The 24212-nt window shown below is 28.7% G+C and overlaps 1 protein-coding gene across 1 annotated transcript in view; it reads left to right on the plus strand.

The window, feature by feature from the left end:
* Nucleotides 1–2180: 2180 nt before the first annotated feature.
* The window catches only part of LOC129981948 (cell adhesion molecule DSCAM-like), a 627118-nt gene continuing 605086 nt past the window's right edge, over nucleotides 2181–24212 (plus strand). Inside the window, exon 1 of the mRNA XM_056093016.1 lies at nucleotides 2181–2246. Within this exon, the coding sequence (XP_055948991.1) occupies nucleotides 2210–2246 (37 nt within the window). The 5' untranslated portion in view covers nucleotides 2181–2209. The remainder of the gene's footprint in view (nucleotides 2247–24212) is intronic.

A 24212-nucleotide genomic window follows, 5' to 3' on the forward strand; every position in this document is an offset into this window, starting at 1 on the left:
GAAATTAAACTTATCGTTAAAATATTAATAAACACATTATTATAGAGCTTGAAATGTTTTATTTTTTTACTAAAATGTTTTTTTAATATAAGTCTATGGAATGGACATTATGATATTTAAAAAAATGCTCTTAAAACTACCTTCCAAATAGGAGCATAAAACAAGTTGAGCTTCACTTTAATTTTGATTTTTAATTCATACTATAATATTATTAATTAACGAGTAATATTAGAACATTAATATTGAAAATTCAAATATTTGCTGGGAGAATGTTTTCTAAATATGGTATAAAATGCATCACATAAAAGGAGAAACAAAACACATCTTATTTGTAGTTAAAGATAACAAGTACAATTACTAGTAACGAGATTGATGATAATTCTTTTTTAAAAATATATATACGTTCCCTCAAGAAATGCAGCTCGTACACAGGATGCAAGTTCTCGTGTGCATGATGCTTTTTTTATGTCAGTTTGTATTTAATTTTTAATTTATTTTTAATTTTTATGCGTATCAAAGATTAATTAACTATGCCCTTGCAGTTCGAAATTTATTTGTCAATAATGATCTGATGGAAATTAAAACATTTTGTGTATACTCCCTGCATGGCGTAAATGTGTATATGAATATATTCAATATAATTGAAAATTCTAATTATGGAAATACGTATTATTAAAAATTCAAAACTTTTGACAAATAAATTTGTTAGCAGAGGGACTGCTTTCTAAATATGGTATAAACAACATTACATCTATGTTGAAAAAAAATAGCCTCAAGAAATGCCCCTATCATAAGCCTATGTCCAACATTATGAGAGACTGGTGTATTTGTAAGTCGGCTTGAACATAATTTTTAATGTTTATGTGCATCAAACATTAATTATTTATGCCCCATAATTAAAAATTTATTTGTTAGTAGCAATGAAATGGAAATTAGCTACATTCGTATATACATATAATTGTATCTATGAATGTGAAATGTAATAGAAAATTCAAATCTTGGAAATAAATAAATTTGCTATCAGAAATGGTATCATTATCTCTAAGGTAAATTAAACAGAATTGTTGGAATAAAACACAATTTATTTGCATTTTCAAGCAAAAATATAAACCAAAAACTTGCTAAACCACAAGACTCATTTGCATATAATTCCTGGAAAAATTAAGTACAGTAAAAAAACTTCAATTTAAATTTTAAAAAAATTTTCTTTTGCTTTCTAAATATGGTATAAACAACACTGTATCTATGTTGAAAGAAAAATAGCTCATTCGTATTTACAATTACAAATAACTGTGCGGGAGGTTATTCTTTTTTGCACTTGTCTCCTCAAGAAATATAACTATCATAAGCTTATATCCAGCATTATGAGAGACTGATGTTTCTTCTAGTCAGTTTGAACATAAATTTTAATTTTTATGTGCATCAAACATTAATTATCTATGCCCCATAGTTAAAAATTTATTTGTGATTAACAATGAAATGGAGATTAACTACATTTGTATATACTTCCTGCATGGCGTAAATGTATTTATGAATAGGTATAATGTAATAGAAAATTCAAATCTTGGAAATAAATAAATTTGTTATCAGAAAGGGTATATAAGAATCATCTCTAAGGTAAATTAACCATAATTGTTGGTGTAAAACACAATTTATTTGTATTTTCAAGCATAAATATAAACCACAAGACTTGCTAAACCACAAGATTCATTAGCATATAATTCCTGAAAAAATTTAAATACAGTAAAAAAACTTCAATTTAAATGGGAAAACTTTTCCTATGCACATATATTAGCATGCTACTTCTTTGCATCGTTTAAACTAGAATGTTTACTCTTTAATCTAAAAATATTTATTTATATACAGTTGTTTTTTATTTAGAGTGCAAGCGTGTATGTGAAGCAATGCAATAAAATTTTAAAAAAAGTATTGAAAAAAATGTGTTTCTATAATGATTGGTTTCTGAACATGATATAAAAATCATTGTCTCTAAAGGAATGGAAGATACAACTGAATTTTATTTACAAGCGACAGATACCAACCACAAGCAATGGGATGGACGGAAAGCAATTCTTTTTGCATACGCTCCCTGAAGAGTTGAAACTCCCGTAAAGTGAGGACCATTTTCACGGACGAACCGAAGTTCCCGTAATGCGGGGCCATTCCTCTTTTTCCAGATCGATTCCTGAATGCTGTGATTGCGCCCAAGATGAGTAAGAGGCGGGGGCTTGAAATCCAATTAACAGGTACCTTTGTTTCTTATTTCCGAGAAAGAATTTCCTTTAAAACGGGCACAAGAAAGGCAGGATAATTGAAGAAAGGCGTGCGCCATTTACTATGCGCATTTGCCAGTTTAACAATAGAAGAGAATAAAATAATGTGATAAAAAATAAATAAAAGAGTACTCCCTGTTATCGGAATTTGAAGAGAATAGAGGATTGGATCACGCGCATAAGATAGAAGAGAAAGAGAGAGGGGGAGAGCTTTGTTTTCCGATAAACATACGCTTAACGCTGGAGGAGAATAAACATGGATTGAAAAGTGTATTTCTTCAGCCAATAAATTGCTATAAATTTGGATTGATAAAAAACATCTGTTATTTTAAAGACTAATAAGGTAATAAAATAAGAAGTAACTAGTGTTAGATGAAATTCAAAGAATTCGATATCTTCTGTCGTTCAGATGGAAACATGAGTGTTCAGTATTTGTTTTTCTTCTCGGTTGAAAAATAATTTGACGTATAGGAATGGGAATAATGTAATATTATTTTTATGTTTACATTTCTATTTAAATTAAAGCTCAGAGTTGGCTATTTATAAAAAAAAATGAATCCCGTCTTCGCAGTTGTAGACGCAATTAAAGCTCTTTATTCAATTTAATAATAATATAATTAATTTAATAATGATATAATATAATTAATTTATATTAATTTAATAATAATACACTATTTGCAGTTAGTTTAACTGTCTTTTGAATACTGATATAAATTTGGTTTAACATTTCTTAAATAATTTATTTAACAAATAAATATGGGATTGACTCTTAAATATTTTCTAGGACATAGAAATCGAAAATATTTTTTTACAGTTCATTTCATGAATATTAGATTATTATTTACAAGGATGCATTGAAATATTGAAAAAAAAAACGAAATTAAATTTTTTCAACTAATTAAAAAATTTAAATACTATATTCCATCTCTTTAAGGTTTTACTTTTTATTTCTGTGCACAAATAAAAAAGAAAATAGATTTTTTTTAATGTGAAAATTACCCCTAATCATCAAAATAAATAAAGAATTTTATTAATAATATCTAAAAATATGTAATGAAATATATGTCTAGAACTAAACATATGCTTTGTGCATAGTTAGAAATAGAAAATAGAAATGTTCCCGAACTATATTTACAGAATTACATCTGCCAGTACAAGACTACTTTTCCACCATAATGAAGTGCAATATAATCAATAAAAACCGAAAATGATATTTCTACTATATTATTAAGAAATGGTAGCATCATTAGGAAATCAGAAATTAAGTTGCCACACATATGAGAGATAATGTAGAAATACATAAAAATAACTGGTATTAACATAGCTATGTCAAAAATGTAGACGGTTGGATAGGATAGGATATTTGATTCCAGTAAAAATGACATGTTATTAGGATATCATGTCATTTTTACTGGAATGAAATTTTCAGGAATTCTAGGGACCGGAATTTCGCAATTGCTTATATTTACTTAGAACTGCCTATTTATAAATAGAGCATAGTTACTTCTACGATTATTTAAACAAAATATTTGATAATTTATTTGAAATTGTCGTGTATTCCAGATAGATATTTACGAGGATCTTCAATTCTTGAGAGGCATCCACTTTCAAACAAACATGTCCATGGTGAAATTTTGTTAAAAGAATACAACTATTCAAAGAGGAGGATTGAATAATGCAAAACTTTCTATTTGTAGAATTTCACAAAATATTAGTATGAAGGGGTAACTAGGGGTGTTGTTTTTCTTTAGAAGATTTCTAATTTCTCAACATTGATATATATTTATATAAATAGAGTAAGAAATGTATCCACATTTAGTCAACCTTTAGAGAAGTTTAAAACGATATTGCATTTGGTCTGTTTCGTATAGCGCTGCTTAATTAAAGGTAACTGAATGCAGTGGCGTTAAAGGTAATAATAAACATAACGAATATTATATTTTAAATATTATTATTATATAAATATAACATTATATTTTAAAAATAATTGAAAGAATGTGCAGTTGTATTCAATAATGATATTTTTTTTAAGTCTTAGGTAATATTTGAAATATATGCCACAGCTTAGGAATGTTGGATAGGATCAAAATATAATGCACAGTTCATGTTCATTTCAAAGCAATTTCAAAATGTAACGTGACAGGGAAGAAAAATTTGAGTAAAATGTATGAGAGATTTCAAAAGAAAGATTCTTCTCTCTATTTTATTATTCTGCAAAAATTCAAGAAAGTATTGCTGAAACAATAACATTTGATTTTTGACTCAATCTAAATATTATATAAGTTAACTGCTTTGTATTGTAATTTCAAAGATTCTTATTGCTTTTTCAACAATTGGAAGTTATTCTTAATTTTACGTTCTTTTAATATTTTACTTGTTTTAGTAAGAACACTTTCTTTTATATCGTTTCTTCATAATTTAGTAGATAAAAAACTTTCTCAAATTTAAGTAATAACATAACATTAAAAATGTGAATTTACGCAATATTTTACATAAACATCATGATATAAGAAGGAACAATGTCAAATGCAAATAATCTAATTTAAATAATTTTAAAAAAATTAAATTTTTATATTTTATCTGTAGAGAAGCTAATGCGAAACAACGCTAAATAAAGAACAATTATTAAAATAATACGAAGGAATATTTAAATAAAACACCAATTTTTGAAAAGATGAATTCAGATAATAATTTTTGATAAATCGGGTAATTATAAATATAATAATTGTGATGAGTTCATTAATCTCTAAAATTTAAAAGCTAAACATAAAAAAAATATATACATTCATGTAGATATTTTTTAAAAAATGTGCAATATTTATTTTAGATTATTTTAAGTAAAGGCTTATAAATTTCAGAGTTTATCCTATGCTAAAATCTAGAATATAAATGCAAAATGCTAAAACTAAAAAAAAAGAAAAGAAAAGGCTATTTACCGAATTCAAAATAATTTCAGATTTTGTAATACAAGGTGATATAAAAGAAAAAAAATCAAAACAATAATATTATTTATTTTAGTTTGGGGAGAAAATATTTAAAAAAAACTAAATCTTGTAAAAAATTTAAATTTTGAAAGAATTATAATTAATTTTAATGAAAATTCTGAAATCATTTGTTGCAAATTCATAAAATACTCAATCCACATGAATTTATCTATTTTAGCTTCATAGCAATTTAATAGAAAGTATGATAAAATATATTTCTTCATATAGCGAATAATGTTTGATTACATTGGATTGAGGAATTCGTATAATCGTGTCTTTAGATAAATTGAAGTTTTATTTAATCTATCTATTCGAAAATTTTATTAACTCGTACAAGTTACAAAATGTGTAAAAGGTATGCAAAGGGTGAAAGAAAGAGAAAAATTAAGATTTTCAAAATCTTTGAAGTCTAGACATATAATGTTTGAAATTTTTTAAAGGAAAAATAAATAGTTACATCATAACGATTTTATTTATTTAAAAGTCTCTGTATATCCCTTGATATCTCACAAATATTTCTTTAGTTTTAGACATCTTCTTTGTGATTGCTGAAAATTTAATAAAACTTGCTGATGTTTGTAACTGTATATGCGAAAACTAAGTTACATTTGCATATTAAATTTTGAGAGATGAAACATTTATTTTATTTCAAAAATAGATTATATTTTTTAATACAATTGAAAAAAAAATTATCTATTCGGAAATTTTATTAAAACTTACAATATATGAAATTTGTAATTCTGCATATGTAATAAATACGTTTTAAGTTTAAATTACGAATGTAATCTCACTTATGCATCTTTTAATGAAGAATACTGTTCATAAGCAAATTAATATATTATGCATTCTTTTATAGATATGACTGAGTAAGTAAATGCTACATTTTAAAATTTTTTATCGATTAATATACTCATATATTGCTTGTAAATGTTAAAAGAATGAATTTGGTTAGATTTTAAAGTAACTTTGTAATTAAGAGCTTTATCTATTATTCTCATATTCACTACACAGTATTCGAATAGAAATTGTTTATCTTTACATTTATAAATATCAATCGTCTTTGCATTTAAAATTTTGCAATTGTCAATTTTATCAAAATGATGTGAAAAATAGTTTATATTCGACGATATAAAAGTTTTACTGTAATTACAATTGTTAGTTGTTGTGTCATTGTAATATATTCATTTCAGAAAACATTTATTACAAGTATTTACTGTTGTTTTTATATCATAACGTTTTGTAAAACTTATTGAAAATTGTATTTTTTGCAAAATTTTGTACCCTTTATCTAAGAAAAATTCATTTATATCTGTAAATTCTCTTGAGGAAATAAACCAACATCCCAAGAACCGTCATTTAACACAATTTTAATTAATTTAAAAATCCTCAATGATATTAATGAGAATAAAAATAACTTTGAAATGATATATAATATTATTAATAATAATTTTTAATAATTTTTACTAGACAGTCCTACTTATTATGTGGATTATATTATTAAATCGTCCAATGTGGTGTACAAAATATTAAAATTACTCCTACTTCTTTAATACATGAATGATATTTAGCTAAAATAATTTTTATCAAATTGAGAATATTTTGGAATTCATCTAGAAATGTGTTTCAATTTCAAAATTCTGTTAAAATATCAAATTAAACAAACCACAATGATAAAACGAATTAAAAAATATATTTTTTCTTCATTTAATCATGCTTTTTTAATGCAAGGAGCGCTTCGAAATTCTTAAGGAAAAGTAATTTAATAATTTTAAAATAGTAAAGCTTAATCTTCCATTTATATGAATTAATATCACTTTACTCTATTACTTTATTTATACAAATTATTATCACTTTAATCTTTGTAAAAATGAAAAGCATACATTAAAACTATTTCAAATGAGACTACACATGTAAAGCTACATCTTTCTATTTACAAAGTTGTTAATAATATCTATACTCATAAACATGCAGAGGGTCGGTATGATCCAACGAATGCCTTAAATAATTTCAAAATATTTTGAAAACACCTTGGATCTGTAATTTTCCGAATATTAATATCAAAGTAACGAATTAAATGAAACGTAAATTAATGAACATAAAACATTTTTCTTTAAATATTATTTTATTAATATTAAGCATATAAAGTAATGTTTTAAAGTCACAAGGAAAAAAATCAACTTTTTAGTGGAAAAGTCTGTTAGTCTTAAATACATATCAACTCACAATAAAAATATATTAAAATATTTTATTGAGCCAATTAATCAAAAACTATCTAATGCATGCCTATTGACTTACGTATAAATAAAGTCTATTTTGCAAGAATTATTGCTTAATCTTTTTATTGACCATATTTGCATATTTATTATTTGATTTAATATATTTTTAATTCATTCTTCCGTGAAATTTCAGATAATTATTTATTAACTTTTACGATGAACAATATTTCTTTTTATTTTCAAGTAATGTAATGCAATAAAAGTGTTATTCATATGTATTATGCATAAATTGCGTTTCTTAGTCAATATAATATAAATTTAAACACTTTCACCTAGAAAGCCATCGCTGTTCAGAGTAGTAAAAATGTTGGAAAATACTAAAATGCTAAAGTAGTAAAAGGTATCAAATAGTAAAATGTCAGTAACATATCGAAAATAACAGTAACGTTTATCGGATTTTTACTATTTGATGTGTAATTTCATGATTTTTATATTAAAGGATGTTGAATCAAATAATGCTCAAAAGTCGAAAAGTCAAAAGACTTCTTTCTTAAATCAGTAAATGATACTTTTCTTACTTCTCCTATTAAAAGTTAAATGTAAGTCTTAGAATCAGTAAATGACACTTTTTTTCACTATTTTCGTCAATGTGAATAAAAAAAATCAAAAACTAAGTTTTAGTTCTATGAGCCCATTTCTGTACTGTACACCAGTAGTCACACTCCCATTAAAACAAATGATAAAGTTACGATAATAACCTCTTATATTCAAATTGTTTCTTTCAAGACACATTCAATGCAAGCAAGCACTATAAATATATTCAAGCAGTTACATTCTCATGCGAGCGAACATTGAAGTAGCATTTTCGATTCTAACATATCCAGCTTGGGCATAAATATATTTCTTCTGAAGGAATGAGTACCATTTTATTCGTGTAATGCAACATTTATTGCTACAAGTAATAAAAAGAAAAAAAGAAGAACCCATCTTTCGCTCTGAACTCAAATTAAACTTTTATTACATCAATATCACTATTTTGCGAATGATATCCGAGAAGTATTTTCGTGCAATAACATTCTAGCCCTGAACAGGAAGCATTTTCGCAAGTTGTGATTCGCGCTGTTAACTTAAGAATCTTCACAGATATCGACAAAGGAGAAGTGAAGGACATAGTATCGGGCCCTCAGCTCAAGTTGAGGAGAGAAATTTCATTTCTCTATTCCGCTTGACTTCATATTTAACGACATGTCTGAAAATTAAACAGCCTTGCCGGCAGATTCTTCACTTTTACCGGTGGCCATCCGTAAGAGGGACCATCGCCAAAGTATGGGGACAAAAATTTGTAAGTCTATCTCTGAAATGTTACTAATTTTCTAATGAGTATTAATTATTAGTACTCCATTAGTATACAGTATGCGATTAATGTAAGATCGTTTACAATATTTCTTAGTAGTATTGTATGGTATTCAGAAAATCAAACAACATTGTAGGAAACAACTCATAGGATATATAGTAGAACATCCCTTTCACTGCAAACAAATGATCAGCTTAAAATCATGTTACTCTGTGTTTAACAGATTAATTTAATGCTAAATTTAATAAAAATAATTAACTTAGAAGTCACATATAAACAATAAGAGTATACATTTTCTAATGTAATAATTAAACAATTTTCTAAAAAAAGTATATGAAATACTTCCTCTCCGTTTTCTGTATTGTAATATTTTTAAGGTAAACATGTAAGTTGCTTTTGCTAGATCCCAAATAGCACTGATTCTTCACAATTTTCCATGATATTCTGTATTAATATATCAAATTATCCAGTTCTCAACAATATTATTCCATATTTTGATTATTGTATGGTGCTATACAATATTGTAAAATATATGTGTGCTACTAAGGATTTACAAAAATAACTATTAAGCAATTATACTGAAGTTTAAGTTTAAAGTGTTTCCATTTCTTTATCAGAATGCTATTTTTTGTGTTATGTTTTTTTTTTCATTTCCTCTATATAAACTCTACATTAATTGTATCATTTAGTTACTGAGTAAGGCATTTTTGTCAGCATAACTTTGCATAGAAATTTGATCAATATTATTTTAAACGATTCCATAAATATCCATGCTAATTGTTTACTGTTTTATATTTAATGAACATATTTCGCGCATTCAATTCATTATTACTTTGCCTTTACTTTATACCTTTCAAATGCTTATATATTTTGAAATGTATCCGACGCCATAGTAAAAATATATCATGCGTAAAAGAAACATTTATCTTAACAACAAAATTCAGTCAAACAGTCTTGTTTCTCAAGTATAGTGCATGGTATACCAATTATATATATGTCATTAAAATTGGATAAATTCTATACGATTAAGCAATAAAAATAAACGTCTAGTACATGAAGAGGTAACTGAGGAATTTCCTATAAAATAAATTTTTAAATACTACAAGACATACAACACTTAAGTCAATTGTTCATTCATTTCTGCTAAGATTTGACCTTGAAGACTACTTAAATAAAATTTATGAAAAATTCTAAATAACAGTATAAATTTGGAAATAAATTTTAGGAAACTTTTCTTTTTAAATATATTTTTTAAAATAATGTCATAATATCTTTAATGTATTGGATAATGTTAAAAAAATTAATGGCCAGATTTTGAATATAAATTTGAGATTTAAAAGTTAATAAATTTAAAAATGAATGAGTTCGTGATATTAGTAAATATTTCAGTTAATTAGATTTTAAATGATTCGGTATTTTTTAACTGATTAGTTAAAGAAGTAACTTGCATTTGTTTGAATATCCTTAACAATCAATGTGGAAAGTAGTAATACAGTAACAGGCAGTTTCTGTATTAAATAATGTCAGTAAGATTTCTGATACATTATATAGACTTTAAATATTTATGGTTTAGAAGTTAGAAGCTTCTTAAAGAAATTGATGAATGACTTCAAATGTATGATATTAGACAAATCTTTGTTTAATGTATATTTAATTCGCTACAGTTTGCAACTATAAAATAATGGCCCAAGAAAATCTGCAACTCAAAACATAGTTAAAAATATCCCCGCTTTTTGTCTTCTTTTGTCATTGCGTTGATGCAAATATCACACTTTTTTATTTGACTTTTTGGAATTAAGACATTTAGGTTATCATATTATATATTTAGGCTCTCATATATTTATAATTAAAAGTAACGAATAAAAACTAAGGTTTCATATGCACCTTACATATTTACCTTACAATTCAAAATCTATAATTTTACCGATTTAAGAATAATGCCCATTTACCTAAGTTGATTTTTATGGAGTAAATTTTTGCCGAATGTAATTCTGACATTTTTTTTATTGCAACACTAAAAACTGTTTATTTCCATATCTTACAACCATTCAAAACGATGATTTTCAGCCAGAGTTTATTACGATTCTTAGTACTTTGTGAGAAACCATTAATAATGACCAAAACACACTCAGCCTTAAACAAATAAATATTTTACGTTTAAAATACGCGCATAAAAAATTCAATATTCTAAAATTAAATAGTTTTTTTTTCTTTTTTATCACGAAGAGAGTTTAAACGTTTGATAGAAGCAAGTTTTCCGCAATCCATAACTGTTATTGCAATCTGTTTTTCAGCTGATTATCTGGTGATTAATAATATTTTGCAATTCCATTATTTAGCTAGGAAGTGCTTATTTAAGTGAAGCTGTAGAAGATTTCAATGAAGCGGTTTGGATTTCTGTACTGCAATTTGTTTGGTGGTTATTTGAAGGTTGATATTCGAGAAGAAAATAATAATAAAAAGTTCTGTGTCACTCAAATTTATCTTTTATAATAGTAGATGTTTAGATTGACTGATTTATTGATGTTCTCATAAAGCATAAAATCCCATAATTATTTTTTTACGTGAAAAAGAATCATAAAGTTAAATATTTTTACACTGCATTTTAGCAAAGGTCAATGAGCTGAAACAATAATAGAAAGTTATATTTTTAATTTTAGATATTTTCTATATCACGATATTCAGCTAATAATTCAGTTTTATTATTAATTTCGAATCTTGAAATATTTTTTTGTGTGAAATTCAATATTAGATGGCGCCACATGTATGAGATAAAATTTTACTTAAATTAATTGATAATGAATCCCATAAACTAGTAAGATAGTTTGTTCATAATGAATCCGGTGACATTAAAACGGAATTCCGTAATTCCGTCCTTTGATACTGAATTCCAGAAATTAGCAAAATAATTTACTGCGTACGGAAACGCACAGGTATATAAGATTTCGAAGCTTACGACAGTTAGGAAGTGATGAATTAACGCTTACAAACAAGCATAAATTATCAAAATAAAATACATGAAGCATCCACCTAGAATGAATTAAAACCTTATTCAAATTTAAACTTCTATTCGTTAATTCAATTCTGTAGAAAAATTCTGTTTTTTTTTTTTTTTTTCTTTTTTTTTTTTTCAATTTTTGATTTTTTAAAAGTTTTAACGAAGTTGATTATCATAGTCAAAACTGAAATCAGATAAATCGTTATCATTGAGTGTTATGCAAATGCTGACAATAGGTTTAACATCATCTTAATATGTCTGTTTAAAAAAATATATATATTTGGCTGTTGTGAGTATTTCTTTGTTTTAAAAAAATATTTCAAACATTTTCCCTTTAAAATAATTGTAAAGTTACTTCTGATGATCAATTTTATAATAAGTACATCATTATATGCCCTTTCAGTAAGTACTTTAATTATATGAGCAGATTAAAAAATAGTTTTAATTAAAAAGTTATTAATTATTAATTTATTATTTTTATTTATGTAATTAATGTAATTATTCAGCATATATTTTGTTTAAAGTTGCATTCCCATAAACATATATTTTTTATTCCTTATTTAGGAAATTTTTCTTCCAAAGAAATTTATTCGTGTATTTCCTAAAGACTTATTTCTTGATTTATGCAAAGTCGAATATGAAAGTTTTCGAGATGGACATGCTCCCTAACGGTGCTCTCATAAATCGATACAAAACTCTCACATGAGGTTCCAAAATTGGATTTATAAGAAAAGAAACTGTTAGAAACCCGAGGAAATGAAATTCATGCAATTAGGAAAACATCGAAGTGAAACCTCAGCAAGGTGTGAATTTGAAGTCAATCGAGCAAACTTGTTACGAGCACTTCCAAACACATTATTCCCCCGATGCCTGGGGAACTGCAATCGTTCAAAGATGGCTCGAGGCAATAATATTCATCTTAAAAATTGCGTAGATTCATTAGAAGTTGATGAGTCTGTAAATGCTACGCTCCAAGAATGTTGAGATACTTTTTTAAAAAGATTGTTAACGTCCCTTGTAGATGCCATCCAGTAGCATCTGGATCATTATCAGCGAGTAATCAAGGATTCTTTCAAATGCAAAACTTTTAATTACTATGCATGAATTTTAATGCATTTATTTTAAATTCGTAACTATAATGATATTTTTAAAACTTGGAAAGGAATGAGAGAATTTGTATCTATTCCGGCAGTTGTTTTCCGCCGTTATTAATATTATGATACCGTTATATTATTGACTATTACTTTTAAAACAAGCTCTGTAAAATAATTATTATTTATTTAAAACACTAGAAATAATCAGTTTTCCGAATGAGAATAGAACAGAATAAAGTGATTTTACTTTCACATAGTTTAGAAAGAAAATGCATTTTCGATGCGAATGCAATTTGTTTCATCAAGTGATAAATTTAAATGGGGAATTTTTTCGGTAATTTCACGATACTTTCTTGAATAGTAGTGATTTCAAATTGGCGTAGATGTTCACGGCTTTCTATGTCTATTTTAAGAACTGTTAATCTAGTTCGAAAATTAATTATATAAATTCTTTTGAAATGGAACTAAGTGCAAATGGAAGTTAATTTTACTATCTATCGAAGTTAAATTTGAGATAATCTTTCTATATGGGTCAATATGTTTTTCCCTGTTCAGTTATAATAGGAAGATCTCTTTTAACTTATTAAATAACATTAAAAGAAACTTATTTACTTCTTAATTGTACTTTTATTGTTAACAAATATTGAAAAATTAGGATTTTAATGCTCTTGAAAACTTGAAAAGTGCTAAAAAAATAAGAAATTTCAATTAATCATCTCCGACATTCTTTCGAAAAGAGAGCCTTATTACCGATAAAATTACATTATTATCTTCGGAAATTACGTTATTTATAAAATAAAAATATGTAATAATATAAAATTTCTGAAATAAAAGGGTTTTATGGGTTTTTTCATTTTATATGATTCTTAAAATATAATTTTTAAACCAATTTTTAATAAGTTCAAAAGGTAAGTAAAACATAATTTTCAGCGTAATTAGATTTCGGTTCACTTTCAACTATCTATATCGTTGCTTTAAAAAGACACGGGTTTCAGAAAGGCATATGAATGAACAAAATTGTGTACTTAGGAGGAATGCATGTTAAAATTTTGCAAATACATAATCTTTATGTTTCATTCAATAAGCTTTGAATAGAAAATATTCTGCAATAGATAATTAAGCATGAGGGAAAATAAGTAAATTAGGTAATAATGCTGAATTATCTTGAATAGTTTTTTTTGTTAATTTTTATTTTTACTTTTGATATACTTCATAAGCAATTATATTAGACAGAAGTTTACACAAAGAATATGTAAAAGGATATGAGAAATTTCAAAACGTGCTTAATAATCTCATATATCACCTACCATTTATACAAGATTATTAAGCGCACTTAGAATCAAATCTGATAAGAAAAAACATCAGAGTATATTCCAAATCTATTATTTAAACTCTCAATACTGATTTTTTTTTGTCGTGTGACTGTTTTGAGCCAAATTTTGTGCAGTGGCTTCTGAGGGTAAAGACCCCTGAGCACAAGTCTGACTTCAATCTCAAATGAAGATAGCACACACACACTCGCTTGCACAACCCCTATTTACAAGGGGGCTCATTCACGCACCTCACAGAGAAAGCACAAAGAAGATAACAACAATGCCCGAACCAGGACTCGAACCCGGAACGCCTGGATCACAGGGAAGACGCGCTACCCCTAGGCCAAGACGCCAGCAATACTGAATATTATAAGAATTAAAACCAGTTTGAAAATGTTTTTCAATTCATTTATTGTAGATAAATCTTTCTGCTTAGGAAAATATTTAATGAAAGAAATATATGTCTCTTAAAATTATTTTTATCTAATTTTTAAGAAATTATATTCTGTTTATTATACAATCATTAGTTGTTTATTAATACATTTTACTAATATCAACTGCGCCTTTTTTTAATCTTCATTAATAATCATACCAAACAAGAAGCAAAAATATTAATTTAAAGAAAAAAACAATGGAATAATGACAAATTCGTCTAATTTTTTTTTATTTTTTATTTTTTTATTTTTTTTTTATTTCAACTTGTTACGTATGAATCTTGATATGTTTATCTGCTTTAGAAAAGGATGCACTATTTCTTTATATTAAATTTGGGACAAAGGGAAGCAGCTTATAAATAAAATTTTAAACAAATATCAATAAGCCAAGTTTCCGCAATTTTAATCCCTATCGAACGAGTATAAAATGGAAAATCCATTATTAATTAATCCGTTTAAGATACATCATTTCTCTGCTAAATTCTCGTATTATAACTAATGGCCTTATAAGTTCAAATGCGAGAATCGTATGCTTAAAGATTATAAAGTATATAGAAATTTGAGGTACAATGCATTAACTGTGTTTAAACATTTCTTGATAGAATATATTTGTGAATTATTCCATATACTCGAAAATTCGGTACTTCTATGCACGTGTTTGATCTGAGGATGTATATTAAACACTTATTTAAATGGTTTTTTTATTAGCGGGCTTGTTTATTTTTTGCATAACTCTAATTTTCAATAAGGCGTTATTTCATTTGCATAGGCATATTGAAGCCTTTATCTCAAATTAACAATATCATTTTAATTTCGAAAACGTGATTTTGTTTTTTAAAATAACGGAATAACGTTTTTAAACACCCAGTATTTCCCTATTCAGAAGGCTATATGAACGATAAAACTTGTAATGTCATAAACGGATGATAAAGACAGCATCTTACCATATTCATCACTCTTCAGATTCACTCTCTGTTACAACATATGGAATCCCAGGGCATATTATTATTTATTTATTTGCAGCTGATGTTAGAACGCTCATTCAAAGGGTTTGTAGCAGGGAACGACAGATGTAAATGTTATATTGAATTAAATACTCAAACCATGAGGAATTTGATGGTCTGAGGATTTGAGAATTCAATTCTACCATGTGCTACAGATGGGATTTATTCTTCATTTCGTGAATTACCGATCACGAAAGAAAGATTCTACTACCATGCAACCATACCTGTTTACCAAAGCTAAGAAATTACTGACAAACTAATGAAATTTACGTAACATTTTAATATTTGAACATTTTAAATCAAGGGCTTTACAAGTCTATCGCTGAATTATGCACTCATTTTCAATTTATTGAATATGAAACAGAATATGAATGAAAATATTTTTAGCGATTATAGAGAACATAAGTATAAAAAGCTAACTATGAAGGAATTCAAGTGATAAAAATTTATTCATTAAAACTCTTGGATTTCACCTTAATTTATTATCCATTTTTAAGTTATGCTAAAGCTTATTTTTTAAGGAGAATGACTGAGGAAAAATATAAGACTATCTGCATTGTACCAGTATATATGATATAATTATCCTATTAAAAGAGTAGAATCAATGACTCGTAGACATTTCTGTCCACCATTTTATGACGGCACTAAGACGATCTTTGATAATGAACCGTAAAACTTTTTAAGACAACAACTTAAACCATACCTTATGCACCTTTGGCCTTGTTATTTTGTAACTGTGGATGTAAAAAATCATTTAGTGGTTAATTTCCCCATTCTGACATAATGCGAAAGGGCAAAAGTGAACCACAGGTGGGACCAATTACAAAACTCTATATCATCTGTGGCGGCAAATGGGAGTGTGCCATAAAGAAAGTCATCAAATTATCTGCTTTCTGAAGAAATGTTGTAATGCGAAGGAGTATTGTAACATTTTCTCAGTAAATTAAAATGAAAGCATTGATAAAATATATCGCAAAAGAAATAATGATAAGAATGCAAATCAAATGGATATTTTTTCTAATAAAAAATAAACGTGTAAATAATGCAAAATATATTTTTTCTAATAATTAATAATGCATTCAAATAATGAAATAAATGAATTCTTCTTTCATGAATTTGTGTAGCTACAGTTAAGAACTAAATAAAATGATCTTATGCTAAATAAGTATTTTGCTCAAATAATAATATTATTTAATAGAAATTAATTTAATTAAATAAGTATTATTATTTATTAACAACTGTTATTTATGTTTAATATAAAGGTGGGAATAATAAGTGAAATATAAAGTATTCAAAATTATGGTTAGGTTTACTGTGCAATGAAATTCAAATAGTATGACACTTTGTTTTTCTCAGAAAGACACTACGCTGTAGTTAAGGATAAATAACATATATTGCATCGTATCCCAAGATGCAAAGGAATTACCTGAAATGTCGTATCGGTTTTAAAACATATAGTCTGAACCAACTTATTATATTTATGATTTTTATTATTATTATTTCTTAAATAATCATGTTTAAGAAAGATAAAAATCTGATGAATATTTAGGTGGCGAAAAAGATAATGTTTATTTTATTTAATTATTAACAACGTTGTACGATAATCATGTAGCTTTAAAAAATAATAATTAAAAATGTCATTTAATAAAGAAAGAAGTAATTTTCTTTTGACCCTAGTGCCAATATACAACATGGTGTTGTACTATAGAATGTAATGGTCTGTGAAAATGTACTGTGCCTTAATGAAATAAATTGCGATTAATTTAAAAAAAAGGCTTTTTATTCCTTAAATGACTGTATATAATGGTCGACGCCGACGCCCTGACCTAGGGGTAACGCTTTTTCCCCGTGATCTAGGCGTTCCGGGCTCGAACCGTGGTTCGGGTATGGTTGTTCTCCTCCTTGTGTTCTCTCTGTGAGGCGCGTCTCCCCCCCCCCACTTTAAAAAGTGTTTGTGCAAGCGAGTGTGTGCGTGTTGTCTTCATTTGAGCTAGAAGTCGAACTTCTGCCCTCGGGTGCTCAGGGGTCTTTACCCTCAGAAGCTACTGCTCAAAAATTTGGCTTAAAAATAGACACACGTCAAAAAAAAGAGTAATGGTCGACTTGTAATCGTATACAATTTTAAACTTCTATCAAGGTTAAAATCTGTTCCAAACCACAATGCCTCCCTTTAATCTGAATATCGGTATTTTCATTCAAGTATTTCAAAATTAAGCTTTATTTTGCATTATAATTATTTGTAAATGTTTAGATCTAAGTCAATCAAATTGTTCACTAAGTGACTTCAAGTGAAACTAAGTGACTTCAGTTGGTACTTGGTGGTTACAATACATCTATAAATTCTGTGACGGATCACCTGCCTCTTCTCATATTTACAAAACTGATCTTAATAAATCCGTATCTTAATAAATAGCATAAACATGCAACGGTTATATAAGTTAGTAAAAAAAAAAGTAACAAATTTTTTCACTTTACCACTAATCAATTTGAATATTGCTACCATTCCTTGAGGGGCATTGCAGATAACTGTTCTTATAGAAATCTCAACAATTTTGAGAAATTCTTTAAATTTATATGAATGATCAGGAACGATGGCAAATCATCTACCTGATATCCCATTACTACTATATGATCTTTTATGGACGAGTTCATTCATTAACAATCATGTAATAATTATTACTCCGATATTTTCATGTATTCGTAATGCAGCAGTTTCCATTATAGTAACGCTGCAAAATATATTTGTTATCGATGTATTGTTGATGAAATGCTTATTTCATCCGTATTAAATAATAGGCATTAGATAGCATCTATAGAACTAATTGTTCTGCCTGAGATACTGAGCTATATGTACTTTGAATAAGAGATCAATAACACGCCAAAGAAAAAAAAAACTCTCCTTGAAATTTAATTTTGTTCATTCACAGAGCAAGAACTACTATTAGGTGTATCTATTTAAATAGATTTTTTTTCAGAATTTTTTATAAAAGTTTTGAATGGCCATAGATAACTACTTGCTGAAATTAGAAGGTAAAAAGACTGAAAGAAAAAAAAAAGAGCGATTTAAATCTACGGTTACCTCGTTAAAAAGGTATCTATTGGAGAAAATTTATTCTAATAAAAGAAATAGTTAGCATTGAAAATAAAGGTAATAGGAACTTTTTAATGGACTTTTAGGAATTAGTTGAAATCATTCATAAAAGGCTTTGGAAGCTGGTAAGCATAACACAGAACACACACGGAATAAGCGAATTTGGCAAATGTGAAATCTGGATGCAAAATCGAGGAATATGAGTGAGTAAAAAAAATATGGAATAGTTTTTTGTATGACCACAATTGATCCAATTTTAATAAAATTATGAATATATGGTAATAATTTTTTTTTATACTTTAAAGAGGGTATATTTTTAAAAAGGTTTATCTATATTAAAATAATCAGCTGAAAAAAATTTAAAACCCTAGAAATAGAAAAATAAAATAGATAAGATGTTAATTAGTTTAAATGTCATTTACATTTTTTTATATTGATTCCTGCTTATAAATCGAATATATTAATCAAATTATTTATGAATTTCATAATAATTTTATAATAATTATTTATGAATTCATAACAATATTTATTTACATTTTCCTCTTTGTTTTGTTCCTGTTTTATTTTGAGAAATGGTTTGTTTAATAATACCAAACTATAAAATTTCACAATTATCTTATTTATTTTCTCCTTGTGTATTTGTATTGTATATATATATTGTATATTTGTCTTATTTATATTTTCCATATTTTGTGTGTGTGTGTTAAAGAAGAATTAAGCCACTGAATATAAAGACAGCAAATTGCTTCAATAAATATCATTTAATTTTAAATTTTTCATAGAATAATCTGATGACTTTTTAAACATATCACTGGCACAATAAAATCAGTATATTTCTTATTTCAATTAAAAGTTTTTTTTAAAAATCCTTTTGTAATCTTTATTTTCATAGATATTCTGAAATCTTTCAGATTTTCTAGGAAAGGCAGGAAAAACAGTAGCGAGCAAAGCAGAATTAAAAAAAGAAAAAAAAAACCTTTAAATTTCATTTTCTAGCCTCAGTTTCAGCAACGAAAAGACGGAAAATTCTTTTCAACATTTTTCTGTTTATCTCGTTACTCGATTCGTATTGAATTATATCTTAAAAAGTGTGTTATGTTGAAAACTGTTTACTTTAGTTTGGAAATATAAATAGGATAACATTATACTACTGTAATACGTTTCTTGAAACTTGAAACATAGTTTAGTTGGATGCTTCACTTCAAAAGAACGGCTTCTTCACAAACTTTGAGATGTGTAATTCGAAATTTAGTTATAGAGTTTATATATATATATATATATATATATATAAGTATGAAAGAAAAAATTCCAAAATGGTTTCTCTATAAGTAATAAGAAGTTTGAAAAATATTCTTTGTATTTTTATCAAAATAGCAACCATTAAAACTGGTTTACTGAAAGATGAGGAACAAAGTATAACAATTTAAAATATTTATAACAAAAATGTAAACCTTTCCTTACATTTTTCTTTAAAATGTTTAACAAATCTGATTTTTTAAAAATTTCTTATGTTGCAGACATCATATTGCCTTGTTATAAAATAAATGTTTATTGCAAATATTATTTGCAAATGAAAGTTTCATTAAGAAAATAAATGTAGTAATGGAAAGAATTAAATTTCTTTTTTAACAAATACGTCAGGTTTTTCTGTGTAAGTAATCTTTTCTTCGCATTGTCGAACGGTTATTTTAAGTAAATTTTTGTTTCCTTCAACACAACGTTTTTTATATAAAAATGTGTTTACTGCTAGCTGTTTTCCGCGACTTCGTTCGCTTAGAAATTTTGATGTGTATGTGTGAGAACTGACGGTCTGATCAAAATGTAAAATGTTATCAAACCGAATCATTATGGTGCTGTTGAAAATAGAGTCTCATATGATATAATCAAGAAACTTGTAACTCATTGAAAGTTCAACAGGAAAATTTCAAAAATTTTTTTTTTATATCAATGCCGTTTTGTATACAACATTAAATGACTTATTATTTTCCGTCAGCACATGCAAGATTTGGGCACTTGAAACACGTGAACAACCAACATATAATTGACCGTGTGAGAAGCATGGAGTGCCCAAATGAATGCCTGCCACTTTTAAGGTTTGGGCCTGGGATTTGTTGATTGTCATTGTAAAAGTCAATTTTAAGAGAAATCGCAACCTCTAGATACAAAATGGCAAATTGTTTGGAATAATAGGTACGCCGGGAATTAAAACGCTGTCTCCTTTAGGAGCTCCTGTAATAATGGTACCTTTTTATAATATTACTGCCAAGCTCTGTGATACGAAGCCTGGTGCAGTTGCACAGTCTGGGTGCATCAAGATTTCGCATCAGCGGAGAAGGAACGCCAACTTTAAGATCCATCTTATGGGAACGTACACCTGTTAACTCTAGGGAGTAGAGAAATTCAATGGGGTATTCAGTCCTAGTGTCATTAGCCATCATAGTGTTTATGGATGTGTTTAATTTTACATTTCCAACGATCATGTATCAAATTTGGTTTATTTATTGATCCACTCGTTCTTTGGTGACAACACTGCCCTCTCACACTACCACTCTTCATTGTTTATACTAACCTCCAAATATGGAAACACTTTCATGATAAGTTCATCTTCTGTAGCCACTGGATGGGAAAATTCTTCGGAAAATAGAATTTTTCCATCTGCGTCCGTTTCCAAATGACACTTTCCAATTTGCAGAAGCTTATTTGCAAAGACATCTGATTCATGGTCGTTGTACAGTTGGACGCGCATGTTGCACGTTAGATGGAACTTTTCAATCCTAGACCAGAGAGGCGATGTCTTGAGACATTTATTTTTAGATATTTTATTTCATCCGCCTGTGTGCCTCTCTCAATAATTCGCAGTGTCTGTTTAAAATCGCCTACGATCAAAACGACAATGCCGCCCATCACCCCCTGGTTGCCGTGGATGTCCTGCAGGCTGCGGTTGAATGCCTGTAATGCATGCTTGTGCGACATTGTGCACTCGTCCCATATTATTAATTTGCACTGCTGCAAGAGGAATACCCAGGCCGAGGTTTTCAGTGATGTTGCATGCTGGGATATCTTCGCTTGCAAGATTAAGCGGCAATTTGAAAACGAAATGTGCAGTCCGACCACGTAATAAAAGTTGCTTCATTGCCCGTGGAAGCTACAACCTGAGCTATATTGTGGTCCTTTCAGAGTTGGGCTAGTAGAAAATCCAGTACAAACGTCTTATCTGTATCCACTAGTGCGTCAAGAAAGAATAATCCCCTCTTTCCACTATTTACTCGGCGCAGAATCGTTTCGTAGACTTGACGTTCCTCGGGAAGTCCCAGCAGTTGCGTCCCAGTGGTTGTACTTTTCTAATAGCTCTCGGGCCTCACATGCTTCCCTGAACGTTGCTCGCTCTTGACGATCTACGGTTTTAAGCATCTGGAAACTTGTCGGTCCCCGTATCTCATTGAGCAAAATTCGCAAGCCAAAACATTCAAAGTAGCTGACATGCACAGTATATATCCGTTCCAGAGCATCTGCTGCCTTCACACCTTGCAGTTTTCAATGTTCCCTGTACACGACGCTTCCATTACTTCCTAGATGCATTCCAGTACCGTAGTACTTCAGAATAGAGCAGGGATTTGGCAAAGTTGTCATTTTGGAAAAATGCAGTCACTGTGGTTTTCGGAGGTGTCGCCACTCTGTCTAGGAAATTGTGCTCAGTGAAGGATGCTCGCTTGCCGTTGGGAAAGTGAACTGCCAAGTGGATGACCCTGGGGTGTCTTTCGTGCAGCGGTAAGCTTAAGATAGGTCTACCTGCCCAAAACATTTTCACTTCATGACTGACGTTAATACCGGTGTTATCTTATTGGACACTAAAGAGAACTTGGTAATTTCCTTCGGAAATATATTTGCAAATGCATTTAATTGGCTTGAACAGAACTACTAAATTAAACATTTAAATGTGCGTTAAATATTCTTGACAATATGGAAAAAAACAAATACAACCATTATCCACTTTAACTTAAACAGGACCGCCACGAATTTTAATTTTAGTATTCCAACCACCATGCACTGTTGCTCTCCGTCTTTATAGGGGATATCCATTGTTATTTGTCTGCGTACCCTTCAATATCGCTCGGGGATACTTTTTTGTACACTTTCCGTCCTTAATGCAAGAAAATGAATGGTTTTGTACACCGCAGGGTCCGTGAATCATGTGTTTTACAATAATTCCATGTAACGTTTTGTCCATATTTGGGTCATAGATCTCGGCACTAATAATCAATTTAATAAGCCGTCAATTTGGTTGGGACGTATTTTTCTTTATTTTAGACACAGAAACAAATGTACGTGGGGCAATCCAAGTTTTTGACACTCAATCGAGTACAGAAAGTATCGAGCTTCTCCAAATATTTGATCTTTAGTAAGTACAGCGACTAATTTTTGGACCTATATACTGAACACTTTAACTATGCCATTTGGCCAGGCATGAGGGCTTCAGTTATTTATGTCCAGGCAGGGTTGCACGTGCACGTAAGGGTCTGGTCATCTGTAGTTACGAACGCACTCAAATGTGTCCTGTGTGTACTCGTGAAGATATCTCAGGCTATTTACAAATGATGAGGGAAGGATTACCATCTGCCCTAAATTGTTGGGATTGACATTACCATTGGTTTTTATTCCAGCCTGTAAATGTACGTAGTTCTCAGCTCACGACCTGCTCTTATTAAACGCTATGTATCTGAAGTATTCATTCTCTTTTTCGGCATACATATCCACCAGAAACTGATGCAAAAATTTCCTACACCGCAGTAGTAACGAAATAACTTCGCCGGAACATCATGTGAAATGCGTAAGTGTCCATACAGGATACCTTTTTATTTGGTATTGGACGGCTAGTAGTTCGATTTATTAAGTGGATGTCATAATGATACCCCTAACACCATTTCCAAAATATGATCGTGTTCTCTAGAACATTGTATAACATGTGAGTGTCAGCGATTCTGTAGAGCGTGCTATCGCGTGCTCGTAGAACAGTGTCTCGAGCTGTGGTCTGCTGGCTGCCTGCAATCACGACTGCTCTTTTGTTATTCTTTGGGACGTTGTAGCGTCGCTCGTGTTTTCCGCACGGCATCCGGTCGGTGTGGACTACTACTTTATAGCTTTCATCGGGGATGTTTTCAAGTGCAATTTTAGATTATCTGACTTAGGCGTTATTGTTGTGAAGTACTCGTTGTATTTTACGGACCGTCTCTCTATCCACCCCTGGAATGAGCCTTGACCATCGCTGAATTTTGGATTCTCCGTCACCCATGAAATAGATTTGTAAGAGCTCCGGTTGCATGTTCGAAGTAGGCAGTAGAGACCCAATTCTATGACACACTTGACCTTGAATGGTGCATATCGGCAAAATTCTTGGTATTGCAGTCACACTATCAGTTCCAAAAGATGCCGTATGGAAACACAAATTATATT

This window comes from Argiope bruennichi, chromosome 8 (genome assembly GCF_947563725.1).
Source record: "Argiope bruennichi chromosome 8, qqArgBrue1.1, whole genome shotgun sequence".
NCBI classification, from domain to species: domain Eukaryota; kingdom Metazoa; phylum Arthropoda; class Arachnida; order Araneae; family Araneidae; genus Argiope; species Argiope bruennichi.